Source organism: Mytilus californianus, unplaced genomic scaffold (assembly GCF_021869535.1).
Source record: "Mytilus californianus isolate M0D057914Y unplaced genomic scaffold, xbMytCali1.0.p SCAF_6, whole genome shotgun sequence".
Lineage (NCBI taxonomy): Eukaryota > Metazoa > Mollusca > Bivalvia > Mytilida > Mytilidae > Mytilus > Mytilus californianus.
Genome location: NW_026262712.1, coordinates 62,793,190 through 62,815,240, shown reverse-complemented (window position 1 = coordinate 62,815,240; position 22,051 = coordinate 62,793,190). Strand labels below are relative to the sequence as shown.

Below are 22,051 nucleotides of genomic sequence, written 5' to 3'. Positions count from 1 at the left end.
AAATAGCTCTAATGACGTTTTATTAGTATGTGATGTAGATTTAGACCGAAACCGAAAACTTTTCTTTTTCGGTGACGTGGATTTGCTTAACTGTCCAAGATATATGTATTCAATGATGGCGTGTCATACATGTATGAAAGGATAATAATTTTATCCTACATATAGATATGGATCTGGACAAATCGTTAGAGAAAATAGAGTTGATTATATTAGCAATAAATGCTATTTTTACGAAATTTTTTGACATTTCCAGGCTTATTGAGGTAGAACGTCATTGTTAGAAAAACGCCGTTAACTATTATAAACATGATAGATACCGAGATTCAATTGTATACGTATTTGTGAAGAAGAGCTAAATACTTTACCTTCGCTTCTTTTTCGCTGACACAAGCTATACCAGTCAACCAAAGAAACGATACAAGGCAGTGTATTTTCCATATATAATGAAATTGGATACACTGTAACAAGGTAAATAATTGCCCAATTGGTCTAATATTTACAGAGTGTTATTTTCTTATCATAACCACTGATTTAAGGCAAATACGCGAATTTATTTTTTTGCAATTTTTGTTATTTCAAAAATCGTATTTTCAACCCAAAATTCAAAATTTGATATTAGAACTTAAAACTTTAAGCTTAAACATGGTTTGCTTAAAATTTTTAATGCCTTTGCAAATATTTGAATACTTAATTCTCATCTTCGAAATTAAGTGCCGACTTTTGTCAGCATTTTCCGCAAAATGAATTTGACCCCTGTGTTCAATAACACGGTATTTTCTCACTTTCCAATTTGGTCAGATTCTTTTAATCATGTGCATTTGCTTTGCAAATGAATGTTTTTCATTGGATAATTTAACAGTTTTTCCTATTTATTATATTTTATGATAAATTGAAGTTCAAACTTGTGTATCGGTTCTTTTGTTGACTAGTATATAATACATCATATATAAGTTCTGAAGAAGTTTTACATTATCGTTTGAAGAGAAAAATATTTGAATCTACATTTTAAATTGATACAAAAAATCAAAATTCTCTGTTCTATAGATTTTCATAAATGGAGTCTAAAATATATCCATAATAAATGCACCGTATTAAATGCATATATGAGAACAACTACTTATAAACTGCTACGCGTCGCATACTATGTATAGAGACATGCATCATAAATCGAAGTTAAAAGACAAATTAAGAAAAAAAAAGAAATTCTAAAAGCTTTCTTTGACAAATTTTATACTAACTTCATTTTAACAAGTTTAAATTACATTCTCTTAAACAGAGCTAAGAACTGTTTGTAATGTTGTAAATCTAATTCGTTTGAAATTTTTATTCAAATACGCTGTTGAAGATTACTAAGCGCCAATAAAATACAATAATTTTGTATTTTATAAATTATTGTCTTCGATAATGAAAAATTCGTCATCGAACAGTCTCATTATCATGTCGGTATTCGAAATGACTCGTTTCATTGTTATTACAAAAAATAGGTCATAATAACATGACAGAGTTTTTTGCTTTGCAAATGAATGTTTTTCATTGGATAATTTAACAGTTTTTCCTATTTTTTATATTTTATGATAAATTGAAGTTCAAACTTGTGTATCGGTTCTTTTGTTGAATAGTATATAATACATCATATATAAGTTCTGAAGAAGTTTTACGTTATCGTTTGAAGTGAAAAGTATTTGAATCTTCATTTTAAATTGATACAAAAATCAAAATTCTCTGTTCTATAGATATCATAAATGGAGTCTAAAATATATCCATAATAAATGCACCGTATTAAATGCATATATGAGAACAACTACTTATAAACTGCTACGCGTCGCATACTCTGTATAGAGACATGCATCATAAATCGAAGTTAAAAGACAAATTAAAAAAAAAAAGAAATTCTAAAAGCTTTCTTTGACAAATTTTATACTAACTTCATTTTAACAAGTTTAAATTACATTTTCTTAAACAGAGCTAAGAACGGTTTGTAATGTTGTAAATTTAATTCGTTTGAAATTTTTATTCAAATACGCTATTGAAGATTACTAAGCGCCAATAAAATACAATAATTTTGTATTTTATAAATTATTGTCTTCGATAATGAAAAATTCGTCATCGAACAGTCTCATTATCATGTCGGTATTCGAAATGACTCGTTTCATTGTTATTACAAAAAATAGGTCATAATAACATGACAGAGGTTTTTGCTTCAGAATGTTCTAGATAAATATACAAAAAGCAAATTTTAGACAATGTACCCTCATAAGCCTGGAAGTGGCTAGTCACATATAGTTAACAGCGTTTTTCTCACAATGATGTTCTACATCCATAAGCCTGGAAATGTCGTGGCGGGTCACATATAATCAATCCTTCTGACTTCATAAATTTTGTTAGAGAGTCGGCTGAATTCAAATGTTATATGATGAAAATTAATTAATTTCCTTCCGTGAAAATGCATTGCATGTACAATAGAAATGAATCGCCCCTACAGTGAAAATGAAAGTTTAGTATCATTATTCGACAGTAAACATGAATCGCATAAAGAAAACAGCAACAAATGGTATATAGTTGAACTTTGATCGATACATGTGAATAGTGCTGGCGAATGTTCAGATCCATAGCTTTAGTAAATATGTTTGCAATTGTCCAGAAAATTAGCCAATCATATACTTATAACATAAAAATAAGAAGATGTGGAATGAATACCAGTGAGCAAAAAATCCACTGGAGACAAAATGACGTAGATGTTAGCAAACATACGTCAACCTACGGCATTTAACGATGAGAAAAACTCATACCACATTGCAAGCTATAAAATATATATAAATAACATGTCTTTATACTACAGGAAGGAACCGGCTCAAGTAGGATATAGGGACAATTAGTTCCGGTATGATAAAGATTCAGTGGAATCTAAAACGTTTTGTGAGTTGGTTTATCGGGACAAAAGATATTGATCACACTTTTCTGAAACACAAACAATCAAACAGAGAGTAAATAATTGACATGTCTTCATAAAAAAGGTTTACCGAAATAAGTACAGGCAAAAACGCAAGTGATTTAGAAATTAAGCTCTTTCCAGGATTAAAAATCACCTTGAACAAAAAGAAAATTGTAACTCTTAATATAATTTATATGGTTTTCTACTGACCTCCTACAGATCCATAAAGGGTTAGTAAAATCCATAGGGGTGAGGCCAAAGGAAAACAAAGAAGATTCACACGTACGCGACATAAACAAAACCAGGATAGCCTGCGATGTGCGCGCCAACAGTATTGATTATGGTATTAATGCCCTTGAAGTTCTGTCCGTTACGTCATATGCAAGGAGGTACAGAACGGATACGCGGCAATCCCACTGCTATGGATTTTACTAACCCTCTATGGATCCGTAGGGGTCAGTATTGAACCGTAACACAAATTTATCGGACACGGGACTTTTCCTGCCGAGTTTTGTATAAAAATATACAATGAAATACAAGAACATTAATTGTTGACGTCACCAGGTATAGTAGACGTGATGTCATGAACCCCATATGAAATCTACTAACCCCATACGGATCCATATGTGGTCACCACATGACGGCGTTAAACCAATCACAACGTCACTATTCATCCAAGTTGCGATAAAATACTATATAGGTCTTTCCAATGTTCCACTCTTTTTACCCCAATACAATTTATACGCAGAGGAATATTCTGAAACTACAAATAAAAAAAAACAATTTGCAACATAATAAGCTATTAAACGGCATGCTATTTAGAAAAGCTGTTACTTGTATATATAAGACGGGTTTATCTATAACTAGCAAAGAAAACATGGGTGTATCCATTAACCTCGCGCATGACCGATCCTCCATTACGATCGTGAAAAATAAGGGACGTGCATAATCAAAACATTATCATGTTTTTGTTTACATTTGCGTTTCTTTCATTTTCTGATTCATTTTGTTATGCAAAGTGTCGGTAAAACAAAAGGTGGGGACAATTCTTGTGCAGATACTTGTTGCACAAATAATCGTAGAAAACTTCAGAATGTGAAAAAAAAACAATACGTAAATAATAACACAAGTTGAACAATGACTGTCCATATAAGTTTCATATGATGCCTTCTGACGAGCAAACAATCTTGAGTGGAACCAAGGCTATAAACAGAAAAACTGTGTATAAACAGGTATTTGTATGTTCGGAACATTTTTTCTGGATGGTACGCCGACCGCACAAAATCCGTTTTGAATTCTTAATAAAACTTGTTTTGAAAGTAAAGTAACACCTGGCAGACGAATGTTGACACGTCGTGAGACGACTATGAAAAAAAACATAAATAAGTCTATGAAAGAATCCGATTACGACAGTGCATCTACCTCTTTTAGTCTAGAAGCTGGACACATTTCTTTGGATAATGAAAATGAAACCTATTTCGAAGCTACAATCATGTAGATTTAACGTAGATTGTCCAGTAATTGTAAGGAAATCAAACCAGTATGAAGAGACGAACTTTTTAATTCCTGACGACTAATTTTATTTTGCAAAATGACAGACATTCAGACAACATCAACTGAGACAAAAATATTGTTACCCGAGGAGAAAGGAGTTCAAATTAAATAATTAAATAAAAGGAGGGGACGACGTCAGTGTATAGATATATTATGATTGACAGTGACGCCTTATTGTATACTTGTGTAACTAAGAAATGTTTCTTTACTTAAGAGGATTTAATACACGAATTTAATATTCAACTCGATTTTGCTGATCAGCGGTTGTTCGTACTTATGAGGTTAACACTTAGTTTGATATTTGGTTATTTTGGACGTCGCTTTCATATTTCGATACGCTGGTAAATTATTTTGTTCTTGGATGCCAGTTCTTGCTGAATTCTTATAGGTTTTACAAACAGCTGTATCCATACATCAGACCAGAAAAGGGGTATTCAGTGGACCATGTTTAACCAGCTAGAAGACCTTGATTTTGCTGATGACATTGCCATATTATCAACAACAAGTGAACACCTCCAGGAGAAGACCAACATACTTAACAACTATGCAAAGCAAACTGGTCTGAATGTTAATGCCAAGAAGACCAAGGTAATGTCAATAAACACTAGAAATTCAACACCAATTACAATCAATGATCTGCCAGTGGACAGTGTTGAAGATTTCACTTACCTTGGAAGCATCATAAGTAAAGATAATGGGGCAGGAAAGGATATAAAGGCAAAACTATCTAAGGCACGTGCAACATTTGCAAGACTTCATACAATCTTGAAATCCAACCAGTACAGTTTGAGGACCAAACTACGAATAAACAACAGCAATGTAAATTCTGTCCTACTGTATGGTTCAGAAACCTGGCGTGTTTTAGTTAGTGACTTTCAAAAGGTAGATGCATTCCATACTAGCTGCCTAAGAAAGATCAACAGAATATTCTGGCCAAATAAGATCAGCAACAAGAGCCTTTTGGAGAAATGTAATGCTAGGAGCATAACAGCAGAAATCAAACAACGAAGATTTAGATGGTTAGGTCATGTACTGAGAATGCCACAACACCGCACAACACCGCACAACACCGCACACCTAAATCAGCTCTATATTGGACACCACCAGGAAAAAGGAAACCAGGGAGACCTAGAATCACCTGGCGAAGAACAGTTACAGCAGAATTGGAAGCAATGGGATACACCTGGGGCCAAGCCGAGTACATGGCTAAGGACAGAGATAAGTGGAGGCAGTTTTTTGTGGCCTTATGTCCCACTGGGGATGAAGATGATAAGTAAGTAAGTGTATCCATTAGATAAATCCCAGCAAACCCTTGCATATATGCCTCGACATAATGGTCCATATATGTAGCCCTATATGTGCTTTAAGTATATTTTCAATTTACTTTCTTTATACGGCGTACATCAGAGGCGGATCCAGGATTTTAGGTTTAGGGGGTGGGGTGGGGGGGGGGGGGGGGGGGGGGGGGCGCAAACTTTTTTTGAGGCAAAATTATCGAAATATTTTTTATTAAGCTGAGGACAACCCATGATTTGCAAATTTTAGGGGGGCGCACGCCCGCCACGCCCCTGTAAACAGTAATATCTGTTGAAATTTGATTTGACCTTTCTTCAGTAGATTGTTTTGTGCGTGGATTATACAATTCTACAAATTTATATATTAGAAAGTATTATTCAAAGATGTTGGTAATCAAACTGAAGTTTAATTACTAGAAATTTCGGAAGTGTAGCTATCATCCGACACTGAAATTCTGACAGCCCAGTAGTCTAATATAAAATCCCTCGTCATAAGTATATAATCAAATATGGATAAACAGTAAATTTTAAAAGTATACAAGGACAAATAAGGGGAACTTTAATACGTAATTAAGATGATAAACAACGTCAGTATCGAGAATCTATACTTCAAGACCATCATGTATTATTTGCGAAGTTGATTAGGAATATTTATCAACAAGGTCTTGGTATCTTCCAATGAACTTATTTAGAAATAGGACGAGACGTTCTTTGACATAATCTTGGCTCATTAACTTTCTGCTCATACACTGGTGACGTTTTATAAAATCTGAGTAGCAATTGCAAGCTCTTGAATACCGAATGAGTTTGGGAAATGTATATCCCATATGCAGGTGAAGTTTGTATATTACTGTTGAGGTGGGTAAAATTTCAAAATTAAAATCGTAACGCTTGTCATAGAATCTGGTATTGAGATGACCACTTGTATCAAATTCGAGGAATAAGTATAAAAATGAGCCGGAGGAAGCCGTGTCTGTTGTGTCTTTAATTTCTAGTTCTGGAGGATATATTAATGGAAACCAATCAGAAAAGTTTGGATCGTTAATGGAATGGGAAATAGATAAGTAGCTTGTTTATAATTCTGTCACGACTGTAATGGCGACCGGTACTACGACGACACACAGGAGTCGCGTCACAAACTAAGGCAGATTTTGAAATTATGAAATTGACCAAACAATGGCATAGTATAATTATCTATCTATCTATCAATGCATAAAACATTACAGAAATAAAAACATTCATTTAGGGGAGGGGGCCATTCATCTAGACTTAATTGCACTGTATACGAGCTTCGAATGACAATATTCCCTAACTTACTTTTACAAGAAAACTATTCGCGCTTAAAAAAATCCCGTGCTTTTAACATATCAAATATCATACTCAATATATTTACGCATTGCGACAAATATTGAACCATCTGAAATATCATATATTTAAAACACAAACCTGTTTATTTAACATAACACCAATAGATGACCACTATAAAGACACACACTCACGAGTGTTTGTTTGCATAAATATAAACACGTGCATGCTCAACTTTAATACATACATTTATATTTTCAATTAGAACATACTCGTCTACTGGAAAATCAGTATTTTCCCTTCTATTTTTCATAGTATTTGGCTTTCCATGCACTATAAAATGCTACACATGGATGACTTTTTATTGTAGATTAACTATGAAAGAACTCTTAAAATTTCGAAGTGTACAACCCCCAAGGCAATGCCAAAGGGATAAAAGAAAAAGAAAAAATCATGAGTACTGTTGTTTGTTTAATTACCCGGAATTATAAATTAAATCAGGAGAATAGAACTAAAAAAGTATTTCAAGTTGAGATTTCAACATTATAAATGTTATTGAATGGTATATATTTAACCCCCCCCCCCTTTCCGAAAAAAAATTATAAAAGGGGACAAAGGTGTTGGTAAAATACATGTAATATCTAATCAAATTTTTATACCAAACCTCAAACTCAATGTTTTAAGAAACAATGACTATTGATAAAAACAATACATTCATCAATTAAAAAACAATACATTCATCAATAAAAAAAAAACAATTTTAGAAAACTTAAGCTGATTTATATAACATTTTATGCTTTATTAAAATGAAGGAATTTTAGGTATGTAAGATTAAATTGTACCTGAAGCAAGGGAAATCTCCATTTTTGAATAATTTATCCTTTTTTTTATCACAAAACTATCTCATTGCTATTTCATCCCATCTTTTGAAATGCCAATTAAATATGATTTACATCACTTTTACTAACCATGTGAACACTTAAAGTGATCTCAAATTAAGGTTTGATTATTTCAATGGGAGAGACTAATTTTGTTTAGAATATAGCAAAGTGATCTAGAACAATGAAATTGTAGGATTTGGTGTTTCTTAATTGTGAAGAATGAATGTAAATCATGTTCTTAGTTAAAGGAATATCCTATTGTTTAGGCCTACTAACAACTTCAAAACACAGAGTTTCTATGAACGAGTTGCAACTGCCCCGAATCACATTTATCCGATTGAAAGGATTTATCACACAGTGATTGAAACTGACTAAATTTTACTTGTGCAGTAAAATTGGTACCTTTAATATTATTATGAAAATATAAATCATTTCAAATTACCAAAAAAATTAAACAATATCAAAGCAATGGAAAAAAAAGAAAAAAAAAACGTTTCAAAATCAAAATAATCTAAATCTTTAGCTTTCCAAAACTCTGATGACTGGACCAGCGGTTGGGAAGAATAGTTATTTCCAATGTTCCGATGAAATAAAATAAAACAGGAATATAATTCAAGTTTTGAATATATTTAAAACTTTTAAAGTCATTTTATTTAAACATTCCCTGACATAATGAAATAGTATTTGATTTAAAAGCCGGACCAAAATATTGGCTGTGATATAAAAATTAGTTGTAACTCAAATGTATTTATTGATTTAAACTGTCAAATAAAAAAAGGATAATTCCTCACTAAAATATTGCATGATTTACATTCATACTCACAATCAGCCAGGAAACATATACAATTCCTACCTTTTCTTTGTACTGTTGTGTCACCTAATGTCTATAACGCTTATTTTTTTTTAATATTTCCCAAATTATAAGAAAGTCCTGACATCACAAAAACTAATCCATTAATGCCTAAAAAGGAAGTCATGCAATTAATTATAAACATTGTACTGACAATGAAACTATTTTTTGAATACAACCAACCAAGAGATCATTTGAGCCTTGAGCACTTTACAATAAGTTTGTAAGAGAATGATAATCCTTTACTTCATGATAAGTACTAGCTAACGCTCGTACCTAATCATGAAGAAAGGGATTATCATTCTCTTACATATACTATGTCACTCGAAGGTGTGAATATGTTCTAAATTGATCAGACAATACGCCTCGGACTTTCTTCTTCTTCTTCCTCTTCTTCAGTTTCAGAAAACCATCAACATACTGATGTTTACTTTCCGGCGCATACCTGGTAAATTTTTTAAAAATTTATGTATTTTATATAAATGCAGTTAAACATAGATTGTCAATTTGTTTGTATTCCATATTTTTGTATATTTGTTATATTTTTATTCATTTTTACAATTTTTCTTTGTTTTTAGATTTTTCGTTTTTATGTAGTTTTTCTAATATTTCATTTTTTATTTTTATTTTTAATTTAAGATAAAACATGATTGCCTGATTACTTCAGGTGTGGATAGGTATCAAGGAGCACATCGTGAGTGATTGCATCCTTGAAAGTTTCTGTGGTGGTGTTTTTTGTTATGACTGAGGATAATTTGTTCCAGTCTTTAACTGTTTGACAAAAGAAAGAAAATTTGTAGCTGTCTTTGTTACATTGGATTTGTCGGTAAGCATCTTTATTGGTGGATCTTGTGGTGGACTGACTCTTTTGTAATAAATTTTGCGATGGAATGGCAATATTTTCGTTTATAATTTTGTGGAACATTATTAGCCTTGTTTGTTGGATGTGGGTGTTCCATTTTAGATCTGAAGAGATTGTGATACCTAAATATTTAACATGTTTTACTGATTCTAAGATGTGCCCATACATGTTGTAGTAGAAGTGGATGGAATTTCTTTTGGTTGTTATGTTCATGATGTTGCATTTGTCTGGGTGGAAAGACACGAACCAGTCTTGCTCCCATTGTATGGCGGCTTCTAGATCTTCTTGAAGCTTGAGGCAGTCGTTTTGAGATTTAATTTGTCTGTAATTTATACTGTCATCTGCGAAGAGTCTGATTTTGCTATGTTTGATGTATTATGGAAGGTCATTTATGTAAATAAGGAAAAGTATAGGTCCTAGTAATGTACCCTGTGGCACACCAGATGTGACTGGTATTTTTTAAGATGACGTGTTTTCTAAAAGTACTGTTTGAGTTCTGTTAGAAAGAAAGGATTTGATCTGATATGCCAAAGTATTTCATTTTATATGGTAATCTTTTGTGTGGTACTTTGTCAAAAGCTTTGGCAAAATCCATGATTATGAGATCTGTTTGTATGTTCTTGTCTTTATTTTGTGATAATTCATGAATGAGTGAGATATCTTGAGACTCACATGATCGCTTTGCCCTAAATCCATGTTGTAATTCATACAATGTGTTATTGGTTTCGAGATGTTGCATCATGCTGCTTGCAAAGATATGTTCAAGTAATTTGCAAGCTATGTATGTTAAAGATATAGGTCTGTAGTTACCTGGGTTATGTTTATCCCCTTTTTTGAATACAGGTGTGACATTAGCGTGGTTCCAGTCATATGGTACTTTGCCTGTTTCTAATGATCTGGTGAATATTAATGTGAGGATGTCTGTACATATCTCAATGTTTTGTTTGAGTACTTTGCCTGCGATGGTATCAGGACCAGTAGCTTCATTAGGGTTTATGTTTTTGATAAGTTTATAAACACCATCCCTAGATATTGTTATGGTTGTCATTTTGGGATGAATACTAGGACCTTTATCTGGAATGTCAGTATTTGCTTCAGATGTAAAAGCTGACTGAAATTGTTTGTTCAGTATGTTCGCTTTCTCGGATGGATTTGAGTGCAATGTACCTTCACTTCTTAGAGGAGCTATGCCGGTATTTTCATTTTTTTGGCTTTTAATATAAGAATATAGTTTTTTTTGTGTATTTTTGAAGCATGGTTGGTCTGGTTCCTTTATTTCAATATCAAAGATCATATTTTCTATATATTGCCAGTAAGAGTTTCTCATTTCTTTTTGGAGCTTGGTTTTACTTTCTTGGTATTGTTGTTTGTACTTGGGATTTCCTTTTTTCTTTTTGTAAAGTTTGTTTTTCTTGTTAATCAACTTTTTTAGTTGGTTATTTACCCAAGGTAGTTTTGATTTATAACTAATGCTTTTTTTAGGAATATTCTTATCAATGGACTTTTGGGTGTTTGTCTTAAAAGTATTCCATAGTTCATCGAGGCTCATTTTATTTTGATCTTTTTTTAGCTGTTTGTATGTTTCAGTGATGTCTTTTTCTATCTGGTCCCAATTTGCCTTTTTGTAATTTAATATTTTGTGATCCTGATGTTTTTTTAGGAGTGCTAAGTTTATTTCACTGTAAACGATGTCATGGTCGCTCGCTCCAATTGGGGGTAATGTTTCGACTCGATTGACAAATGATGGATTGGTCATACACAGCAGATCTAGTGTTGTGTCGTTTCTGGTGTTCTTGTTTACTACCTGTGTTAAGTTGTGGTCATTTAATATGTCAAGGAGTTGATGGTGTAGTGAAGCATCAGGTTTACAAGGTATGACTGCTGGTGTGTTCCAGTCTATGTGGCCAAGATAGAAATCGCCACTTACCCAGATATTTGAGTTCGTTTTCTTGCATTAGACTCTATTTAGTGAGATACCAAGCTGTTCTAGGGATTCTCCTAATCGGATGGTGGTCGATAGTAGGTACATAGGTATTGATTTGTTTCCTTCATATGAAATTTTTCCCACACATTTTCACAATTTGTATCGTGGTCTAGGTCAGTGCCCGTATTTGTGATTTGTGTAGATGTAAGCTGGTTTGAGATAGCCAGTAGCACTCCCCGTATATATTCATAAAACATGACCAAGTATTATCTAACCTATAAGTAGACAAGTATGAAATAAATTATCTAAAACATTATCACATTGATAGTAAACAAGTTCGCAACCTTGAGATATGTTTACAGTTATAGATAATTTGATTTTTGAGACGGTGAAACTATTGTGATTTAAACACCCATAAGGTAAGTTAATATAATTTCCAACCCTACATTTGGATAATATTATAGAATTTTCAAATGTAGGTATAACTTTAACATTTCAATTACTGAATTATGATTGGAGATGTTGATATATAATTTGCAACTGCAATTCTCAATTAATGGTTCGAGAATTAGTAGAACGTAAAATGATAAATTTTAATTTGTTAAATTCACTAATAATTATGCCTAAACAGATGATAAATTTTAGAAATACAATCAATTAATTTAGAAACTTTTTTTCAACCTCTATAATTGTAAAGTCTATTTTATAATAGAATTAATCAAATCAAGATAAAAATATCTTGTGGATATCGCATGAACTATAAATGGAGCAAGACCGGAACCACTTACGGTGACAATAGAAAATATTGCTGAAAATATTGTATTCTTCTTTTAGATTGTTAATTCAGTTATAATATTTATGAAACCAACTGTTCTTGTCTTCACAGAATGCCTAGAATATTTATTCATACAAACTTGAAAGATTCAGATTTACAAGATGACTTTGAAGACAAAGTAGCACAGAAAATTAGTGAGGTTCTTGAATATCCGTTAGAGGTAAGAACATTAAGATTTACCAAAGGATAGATAAAATGTTTTTGTCAGACAACACCATAACGTAAAGAAATAAATATAATACAAACAGTTATCAACTAAACTTCATACAGCCAACTTCAGATTTAAAACCTTGACACGCACAGTAAATAGGGAATGGAGACATAACTCAGAAATGACCAGTTCTTCATGATCCACGCAATCGTCGTGTTCGGACCATGTAGCAATCCGACAATATGTCGTTTTGCCTTGTTGCATTAAATTAGAAAAAGAAAGTGTGAAATTCTTCATATTGCAATAATTGAACATTATCAGCACATAACGGGTCATGTCGTTATTTCACACCTAAAATAGAAAAATAAGGAGATGTGGTATAATTGCCAATGAGACAACTATCCACCCGAGTTCAAATGAAGTGGATGTAAGCATTTATAGCAAACCGTACGGCCTTCAACAATGAGAAAAACCTATATCGTATAGTCGGTTATAAAAGGCCCCGACATTAAAAATATGAAATTATTTAATTGTGAAAACTAACGGCCTAATTTATAACAAAACAATTTACGAAAAAACAATTATGACAGGTATGACTTCATAAGGAAGGAACACATTAACTTCATTGAAATAAAGCAAAATCTGTTTGTTTGTCTATGTACATGTATTGTGTGATCGACATAAACATTTATATGCTAGGGATAATATAGAACAACTAATATCATCAGTCAGATGTTGGACAAAGCATACATACATTTATCCGTTTGTTATTTTCCAATAAAAACGCTTACTGATATCAGCGATAATTTTTTGTAACTTCTTTTAAAAAAGGCAGATGTTACCAAAGGGAGATTCAAACTTGTTAGTCGAAGAGAAACCCAAAAAATCATGGCATGAAAGGAAAGCGACGTAAATACAAACAAAACTTTACAAAACACTTCATAGAAACAAACACTGAGCAACGCAAACCCCACCAAAAAACCAGAGCTGACCTTATATATTCCGGAGGTGCAAGTATATTCTGGTCACATGTGGCACCGTTGTGTTGCGCAAATTCGACGTTAAGTCTTATTTGGTGATGTACCATCGAGAAAAAAGAGGCCGGGAGAATGGTTACAATAATTGGAACTTATTCGTGGACATCTGTAACACAGATATTCCGTAACAGTCAACCAACTCATAATGGGGATCGTAAAACTTTCGAAGGGAGGAATTCCATTTCACCTGAAATTAATTCAATAAACAACTGAAACCTTAATTTTATAGGACTTATATAAGCCCAGCCTTTTTGAAATATGTAACATTATAAAGTCCTTCATGGATCTGTACACAATGGCTGTCTAAATAATATCTATAGTGTACATTAATTTTGATATTTCACTAGATATTAAATTTAAAACACTGAATTGAATTTAAATGATTTGGTTGCAGAAATACGTATATGTACTTTACTTTCAGTTGGTGTATATAAATGTCTCAACAGGTAACAGGATGATAAATAATGGAAGGAAAACACCTATGATGTTTTTAGATATAGAATCAGCGAACCGGTTTAATGAAAAAGTCAACGATGATTACACAAAAGTCTTTATTCCATTTTTTGCTTCATTACTGAGCATGCCAACTAATAGGTAATATTTCGTTATTTCATCGTTTAAAACTGTACAGTACAAAAAACAACTAAATATTGTAAATACGGAAGTTAGTTACATTGATATGTAATCTAAAAAGTAGTACTATTTGCATCAATCAGTGAATATCAAAATTAGAAGATGTGGTATGATTGTCAATGAGACAACTCTCCACCAGAGACCAAATGGCGTAGAGGGTACAGCTTTCAACAATAAGCCAAACTAATACTGCATAGTAAGCTAAAAAAGGCCCCGAAATGACAAATATAAAACAATTCAAACAAGAAAACTAACGGCCTGATTATGTACAAAAACATAAACGAAAAAAAAGAACTGTTTTATTTCATTGAATTCGTATAATTTTGTTGTGGTGCTGATGTTTATTTATCATACACCCCAAATCATGGTTTATTCAAATATTTATATAAATAAAGAAAAAAAATCATCTATTGGGGAGTGATTTTCTTTTTCATTATTGGTAAACATTATAAGGCAATAAGTTAACTGATTAAACATTCAATCATTAAAACATATAAGGTTAATAAGTGCAAACACACTATAATAAATGAATGCCAGGTAATCTAGACAATCAAAGCATAAACTGGAAAACTACACTCAAAATTAAAGCTTCCGAATAACGAGCCCGATTCAAAAATGCTTAAGACACATATGTTTCGTACGGTCATAGAAGCTATCTGAGTTTATACATGTATATGTGTTCCTTGCTTTAAAATTTCTATCCGTCATACATTTTATCACAAGTCCCTCAGTGGACATGTTCATAACTACTGTGACTTGACTGTACGTGTTGCTCTCCACCAATTGCAATTTATTCAAAGTTCTGACCAAATTGCAATTTGTTTTATAAAACAAAACTGTTCAACTGGTCAGAAATTTGAACATATTGCTGTACAAAACCGCAGACAAGTCGTGAAAGTGCAAGGTGATAAAATAAAGCATAAATCAGATATCGTTTGAATTAAATCATCTTATATTCAGTAAAATATATGTGAAATTTCAATACGTTATTAGGAAGTTTCCATGAGAGATTATCAATTTTTCTTTCGAAAAGTCTTCTATTTTCAAAAGAATAATAAATGATTTAAGGTTATCTCCCATGGAAACTTATTACACAACTTATTTTACTAAATATAAGATATTTTAATTCAAGTGATGTCTGATTCGTTTGAATATAGAAGACTTTTCGAAATAAAAATTGTATGAAAGCTTAGTTTGGACATTTTTATAGCAGTTCAAAATTACTACCTATCACCTTTATCATGACAATAACAATAAAATTAGTATAAAAAACGTTAGACTAATTTTTCATAATATTATTGAAGTGGAATTAAAGCTATATAGGATTGTTAGTATGCTTAATTCTATCACCTTGCACTTTAACGACTTGACTGGTTTTCTACAGCAGTTTGTTCAAATTTCTGGCCAGTTGAACAGTTTGGTTTCATAAACAAAATTGCAATTTGGTCCGAATTTTGGGTTATTGCAATAGGTGGAGAGCAACACTTACAGTCAAGTCACAGTAAATAGAGTGATTATCAGTTTGTTTGTATTGTAAATTAGGTTTTCATTTCTTTCAGAATTGTTGTAAAATATTATGATGCAAATATTGCCGATTTTGGAGTCGTCAGACAAGCGCCAGAATTCAAACATGCTGAATATTATTTAGCATTGAAGGAATAATTATTCCTATGACATGTCTCAATGATTTTATTTCCAATTTTTTACAGGATTTTCTTAACATACTTGAACATTAATTTTCTATAGTGTAAATTGAGAATTACTGTAATATATCGATCAATAGAAGAAAGCAATAAATAAATACAAACATTAATGAATAGATAAACAGCTGATATTTAACGGAATTCCCCCCTTTTTTTTAATGTTAATCGTTTTTACATATATATTTGTTGTGATTCGTAATTCAAAATTCAGTGTTAACGCACAGAAAGTAAGGTTCCAAATTCACTCGACGAAAGTTGACGTTAGATGGATTTGGTTGCTGTATTGAGACCTATTTTTTTTTAAAGACCCCATGCGTATTATGAATTTGTCTTCCCAAAGTTGTATACTGAGCATAAATGGTGAAAGAAAGGCGAAAGATACCAAAAGGACATTAAAACTCATAAGTCGAAAATAAACTGACAACCATGGCAAAAAAAAAAAAAAAAAAGACCAAAAGACAAACAGCAGAATACAAAAAAATAACAAATTAGTAAACTAAAGAGTGAGCAATACGAACCCCACCAAAAACCGTGGGTGATCTCAGGTGCTCTGAAAGGGAAAGATGATCCAATAAGAAGTTATTCCATAAACACATGTCGTACGTTCTGTTATCAGTATAAATTTAGCAACAGTCTTCAGTACATTCGCAGATAATATCTAAATTTGAATAAATCAACGTAAATATAATTTTTCTATGATTTTCAAAATGTTTGCCAATATGTACAAGCACCTTCTGCCATTATATTAAAATCCTGGATCTCTGTCTGTGCATTTTTATCCCCAAAACGTAAAGAAATTACGTATTTTTCATTGGACGAAAGGTCATCAGTATGTTGCAATCACGAGTACATAATTGCATACTGTGACAGTCTCTCAACACGGGGTAACATATTTAACATCCCATTCAATCAAACGGACGGGTAGCATAATTGATATACCCCAAACAAACGCGTACACCTCTTGCCAAAATGGGGTCGTACTATTCAGTTGATAATGAGAACTAATTCCAGTTTGAAATAACTCTGGATTGATTTTGGGAAATAGTGTATTACGGATATATGTAATTCTCAAATATCATAAACCAACTTTTCCAAATTCAACAGAATGGTGAACTAACGTAATCAAAACTATATCACTTAGTTGTAAATATTAAAGGTTTTAATACTTGTTCGTGAGTTTTGTCAATAAAGGTTCATGTGTGTACTTTGTAAGTTTCTAACAACTGTACGGCAAATCTCTTTAACGTGTACTTTGAGAAATATTGTTTCAATTTCAAAATTAAAACAAATTCTTACTGTCTGAAAGCTGTATATTGCGTTTCAATTGAATTGGTCCTGGATATCCGGTTTATAGGCAAAATAAAAACAAAGTACAACAATGTGTGAAAATATTCCACATCTGCAATATCTGGTGATAAGAAACATCTAGATGTCATGAAAGTATGTAAATTTGTTTGAACTTTTAAAATTCGTTTTCGAAATCCATTAGTTCTAATAAACTTTCCGATCTTGACGATCTGATCATGGAAGCAATACCAATATTATACTTCTATGATCTGATTGAAACAAATAAAGAAAACTAGTGACAAGTTGTCCTGCAATTCTCCTCGGAAACAAGCTATCTTGCAATTCTCCTTGGAAACAAGCTATCCTGCAATTTCGTTCGTAAGACAACTTATGTAATAATGTCTTTCTAAAAAAACAATTCAGTAAAAAGGCAACCCTTTTAACATCAATAAAGATGTTTATATCCCATTAACAAAATTTAAAACTTCTTTGAGGATTTTTTTACGATTTTGTAACAAGCATTTATAATCGAAAAACTACGATTCCAACAAACTTTTATATACTTAGTCGATATATATTTCTTATTTACGACTTATTAACTAACATTTACAATTTCATTTTAACATATAATACTGATGATAAAACTTATATTTATAAATTCAAATAATTTCCTAGTGATTTCGTTACTTATACTTACGACTTTAAATTGCATAATTTCGATATTAAATTCATTTAAACGTCTAGTTTCGACAATACAACTTATATTCACAACTTCATAACTCATAATTGCGAATTTTCAAATCATGTTAACGACTTTACAGCTACCTCACAACTTGTAACTTCGATATTCAAATATTCCATTAAATGGTAGGGGTGGAGGTGATAAGTGACAGCGCTTGGGATGGCCCCATTGGACTGCCTCTATATATCATTCAAATCAACTTAAAATGACAAACAGGAATTTTAGGGTTGGATATTTGACAACATACAAAGATATTTGAACATTCTCAAATGACAGGCACTAGGGATGACCCATTGGGACTAAATCTGTATTTCGATCAAATCATAAAAACAAACTGGAATACATATTTAGATATAGGAAGATGTGGTATGAGTGCCAATGAGACAACTCTCAATCCAAGTAACAAGTTATAAAAATAAACCATTATAGGTCAAGGTACGGCCTTCAACACGGAGCATTGGCTCACACTGAACAGCAAGCTATAAAGGGCCCCAAAAATTACTAGTGTACAACCATTCAAACGGGAAATATGGTTTAGTAGTAGGGATCTTGGCCACTTGCAAGATATTTGAACATTCTGAAGTGACAGGGTTTCTCACGCACCTGAGATCACCCCCAGTTTTTGGTGGGGTTCGTGTTGCTTAGTCTTGAGTTTTCTATGTTGTGTCTTCTGTACTATTATTTGTCTGTTTGTCTATTTATTTTTAGCCATGGCGTTGTCAGTTTATTTTCAATCTATGAGTTTGACTGTCCCTCTGGTATCTTTCGTCCCTCTTTTGGGTGACTCCTGGGGATTCACTCTATGTATCATTCTCAAATCATCATGGTATTTCCAAACAAGAATATAAATGGTTTAGGGTGAAAATCTTGACAATTTACAAAGATATTTGAACATTCTCAAATTACAGAGGCTGGGAATTGCCCCTAGGGACTAGACCTGCATATCATTTAAATCTCTTTGGCATGACAAACTGGAATATAGCATGGTTTAGGGTAGGGATCTTGACCACTTACAATATATTTGAACATTCTCAAAAGACAGAAGGTGGGGATGACCACTAGGGACTCCCCTTATATATAATTCAAGTCATTTTGACATAACAAACATAACTATATATGTTGTTTAGGGGTAAGGATCTCGACCATTTACAAGATATCAGAACATTCTCAAATGGCAGGGTGTGGGGTGACCCTTGGGGACCCACGCTATATCTCATTTGGTTTGTTTTATTATATAAAAATATTTTCAATTCCTTAGATTTTCCAACAATCTCATTAAAATGAGCTGTTAGTTTTCGCTACAATACTCTCTACCCTAGTGTAGCGTATCGCAACATCGGATTTTAATCAAATCGGATTTTCCAATATATTTTTTATTTGTGTAAATTGAAAAATGACGTCTAAGGTTGAAGGTCAATGCCATTAAGGATCATTGATCTTATAACCTTGAAGTAGGCCATGTGGCCTTCAATGTTCTTAGCATTGGGAAATTTTGTTTCAATTTCAAAATTAAAACAAATTCTTACTGTCTAAAAGCTGTATATTGCGTTTCAATTAAATTGGTCCTGGATATCTGGTTTCTAGGTAAAAAAGAAATGAAAGTACAACAATGTGTGAAAATATTCCACATCTGCAATATCTGGTGATAAGAAACATGTCGATGTCATGAATGTATGTAAATTAGTTTGAACTTTAAAATTCGTATTCGAAATCCATTAGTTCTAATAAACTTTCCGATCTTGACGATCTGATCATAGAAGCAATATCAATATAATACTTCTATGATCTGATTGAAACAAATAAAGAAAACTAGTGACAAGTTGTCCTGCAATTCTCCTCGAAAACAAGCTATCTTGCAATTCTCCTCGGAAACAAGCTATCCTGCAATTTCGTTCGTAAGACAACTTATGTAATAATGTCTTTCTAAAAAAACAATTCAGTAAAAAGGCAACCCTTTTAACATCAATAAAGATGTTTATATCCCATTAACAAAATTTAAAACTTCTTTGAGGATTTTTTTACGATTTTGTAACAAGCATTTATAATCGAAAAACTACGATTCCAACAAACTTTTATATACTTAGTCGATATACATTTCATATTTACGACTTATTAACTAACATTTACAATTTCATTTTAACATATAATACTGATGATAAAACTTATATTTATAAATTCAAATAATTTCCTAGTGATTTCGTTACTTATACTTACGACTTTAAATTGCATAATTTCGATATTAAATTCATTTAAACGTCTAGTTTCGACAATACAACTTATATTCACAACTTCATAACTCATAATTGCGAATTTTCAAATCATGTTAACGACTTTACAGCTACCTCACAACTTGTAACTTTGATATTCAAATATTCTATTAAATGGTAGGGGTGGAGGTGATAAGTGACAGCGTTTGGGATGTTTGAACTTAAAAATTCGTATTCGAAATCCATTAGTTTCTAATAAACTTTCCGATCTTGACGCTCTGATCATGGAAGCAATATCAATATAATGCTTCTATGATCTGATTGAAACAAATAAAAAAAACTAGTGAGAAGTTGTCCTGCAATTCTCCTCGAAAACAAGCTATCTTTCAATTCTCCTCGGAAACAAGATATCCTACAATTTCGTTCGTAAGACAACTAAAGTAAAAATGTCTTTCTTAAAAAACAATTCATTAAAAAAGAAACCCTTTTAACATCAATAAAGATGTTTATATCACATTATAAAAATTTAAAACTTCTTTAAGGATTTGTTTACGATTTTGTAACAAGCATTTGTAATCGAAAAACTACGATTCCAACTTACTTTTATATACTTAGTCGATATATATATTTCTTATTTATGACTTATCAAATAACATTTACAATTTCATTTTAACATAAATTACTGATGATAAAACTTATATTTATAAATTCATACAATTTCCTAGTGATTTCGTTACTTTACTTACGACTTTAAATTGCATAATTTCGATATCAAATTCATTTAAACGTCTAGTTACGACAATACAACTTATATTTACAACTTCATAATTCATATTTGCGAATTTTCAAATCATATTTACGACTTTACAGCTACCTCAGAACTTGTAACTTTGATATTCAAATATTCTATTAAATGGTAGGGGTGGAGGTGATAAGTGACAGCGCTTGGGATGACCCCATTGGACTACCTCTATATATCATTCAAATCAACTTAAAATAACAAACAGGAATGTTTAGGGTTGGATATTTGACAACATACAAAGATATTTTAACAATCTCAAATGACAGGGACTAGGAATGACCCCTTTGGACTAAACCTATATTTCAAAAAAATCATAAAAAAAACTGGAATACATATGGTTTAGTAGTAGGAATCTTGACCCATCTGCAAGATATTTGAACATTCTTAAGTGACAGAGTTTAGGTGACTCCTGGGGATTCACTCTATGTATCATTCTCAAATCTTCATGGTATTTCCAAACAGGAATATAAATGGTTTAGGATGAAAATCTTGACAATTTACAAAGATATTTGAACATTCTCAAATGACAGGGGCCTGGGAAATGCCCCTAGGGACTAGACCTGTATATCATTTAAATATTTTTGGCATGACAAACTGGTATATAGTATGGTTTAGGGTAGGGATCTTAATCATTACAATATATTTGAACATTCTCAAAAGACAGAAGGTGGGGATGACCACTAGGGACTCCCCTTATATATCATTCAAGTCATTTTGACATGAAAAAAAGAACTATATATGTTGTTTAGGGGTAGGGATCTCGACCATTTACAAGATATTAGAACATTGTTAAATGGCAGGGAGAGGCTTTACCCTTGGGGACTCGCGCTATATCTCATTTGGTTTGTGTTATTATATATAAATATTTTCAATTCTTTAGATTTTCCAAATATTTTTTATTTTGTGTAAATTGAAAAATGATGTTCAAGGTTGAAGGTCAATGTCATTGAAGTATAGGCCATATGGTCCCATAAAAATTACTGAAAACCTCATGTGTCTATCTCGAACTGTTCTCAAGTCATAATCCCAAAAGGTTCTATAGTAAAACCCT

General features: G+C 32.1%; 2 protein-coding genes across 5 annotated transcripts in view; one reads left to right on the top strand and one right to left on the bottom strand.

The window, feature by feature from the left end:
• LOC127704734 (U1 small nuclear ribonucleoprotein A-like) overlaps positions 1-22,051 on the bottom strand; it is a 1,100,970-nt gene that overhangs the window by 740,397 nt on the left and 338,522 nt on the right. Inside the window, exon 1 of one of the 3 annotated variants that reach the window (XM_052208941.1) lies at positions 11,234-11,239. The exons of the other annotated variants lie outside the window; for them this stretch is intronic. The gene's annotated coding sequence lies outside the window, so the exon portion shown is untranslated. Of the gene's footprint in view, positions 1-11,233; positions 11,240-22,051 lie in introns of those variants that run through there. 3 annotated transcript variants of the gene reach the window in all.
• LOC127704738 (macrophage migration inhibitory factor-like) lies at positions 11,942-16,072 on the top strand. Of its 2 annotated transcripts, none has more exons than XM_052208947.1 (4): positions 11,942-12,022; positions 12,490-12,598; positions 14,048-14,220; positions 15,819-16,072. In XM_052208947.1, the coding sequence occupies exons 2-4, from the start codon at positions 12,491-12,493 to the stop codon at positions 15,919-15,921; spliced, it is 384 nt and encodes a 127-aa protein (XP_052064907.1). In that variant the 5' UTR covers positions 11,942-12,022; position 12,490; the 3' UTR covers positions 15,922-16,072. The 2 variants fall into 2 exon arrangements, with proteins under 2 accessions (XP_052064907.1, XP_052064908.1); XM_052208948.1 differs by lacking the exon at positions 11,942-12,022 and adding an exon at positions 12,055-12,078.

Coding starts and splice junctions, on each gene's coding strand:
- LOC127704738 (XM_052208947.1), top strand. CDS start 12,491: ATGCCTAGAATATTTATTCATACAAACTTGAAAGATTCAGATTTACAA. Junction 12,599..14,047: donor TTCTTGAATATCCGTTAGAG/GTAAGAACATTA, acceptor CTTTACTTTCAG/TTGGTGTATATAAATGTCTC. Junction 14,221..15,818: donor CTGAGCATGCCAACTAATAG/GTAATATTTCGT, acceptor CATTTCTTTCAG/AATTGTTGTAAAATATTATG.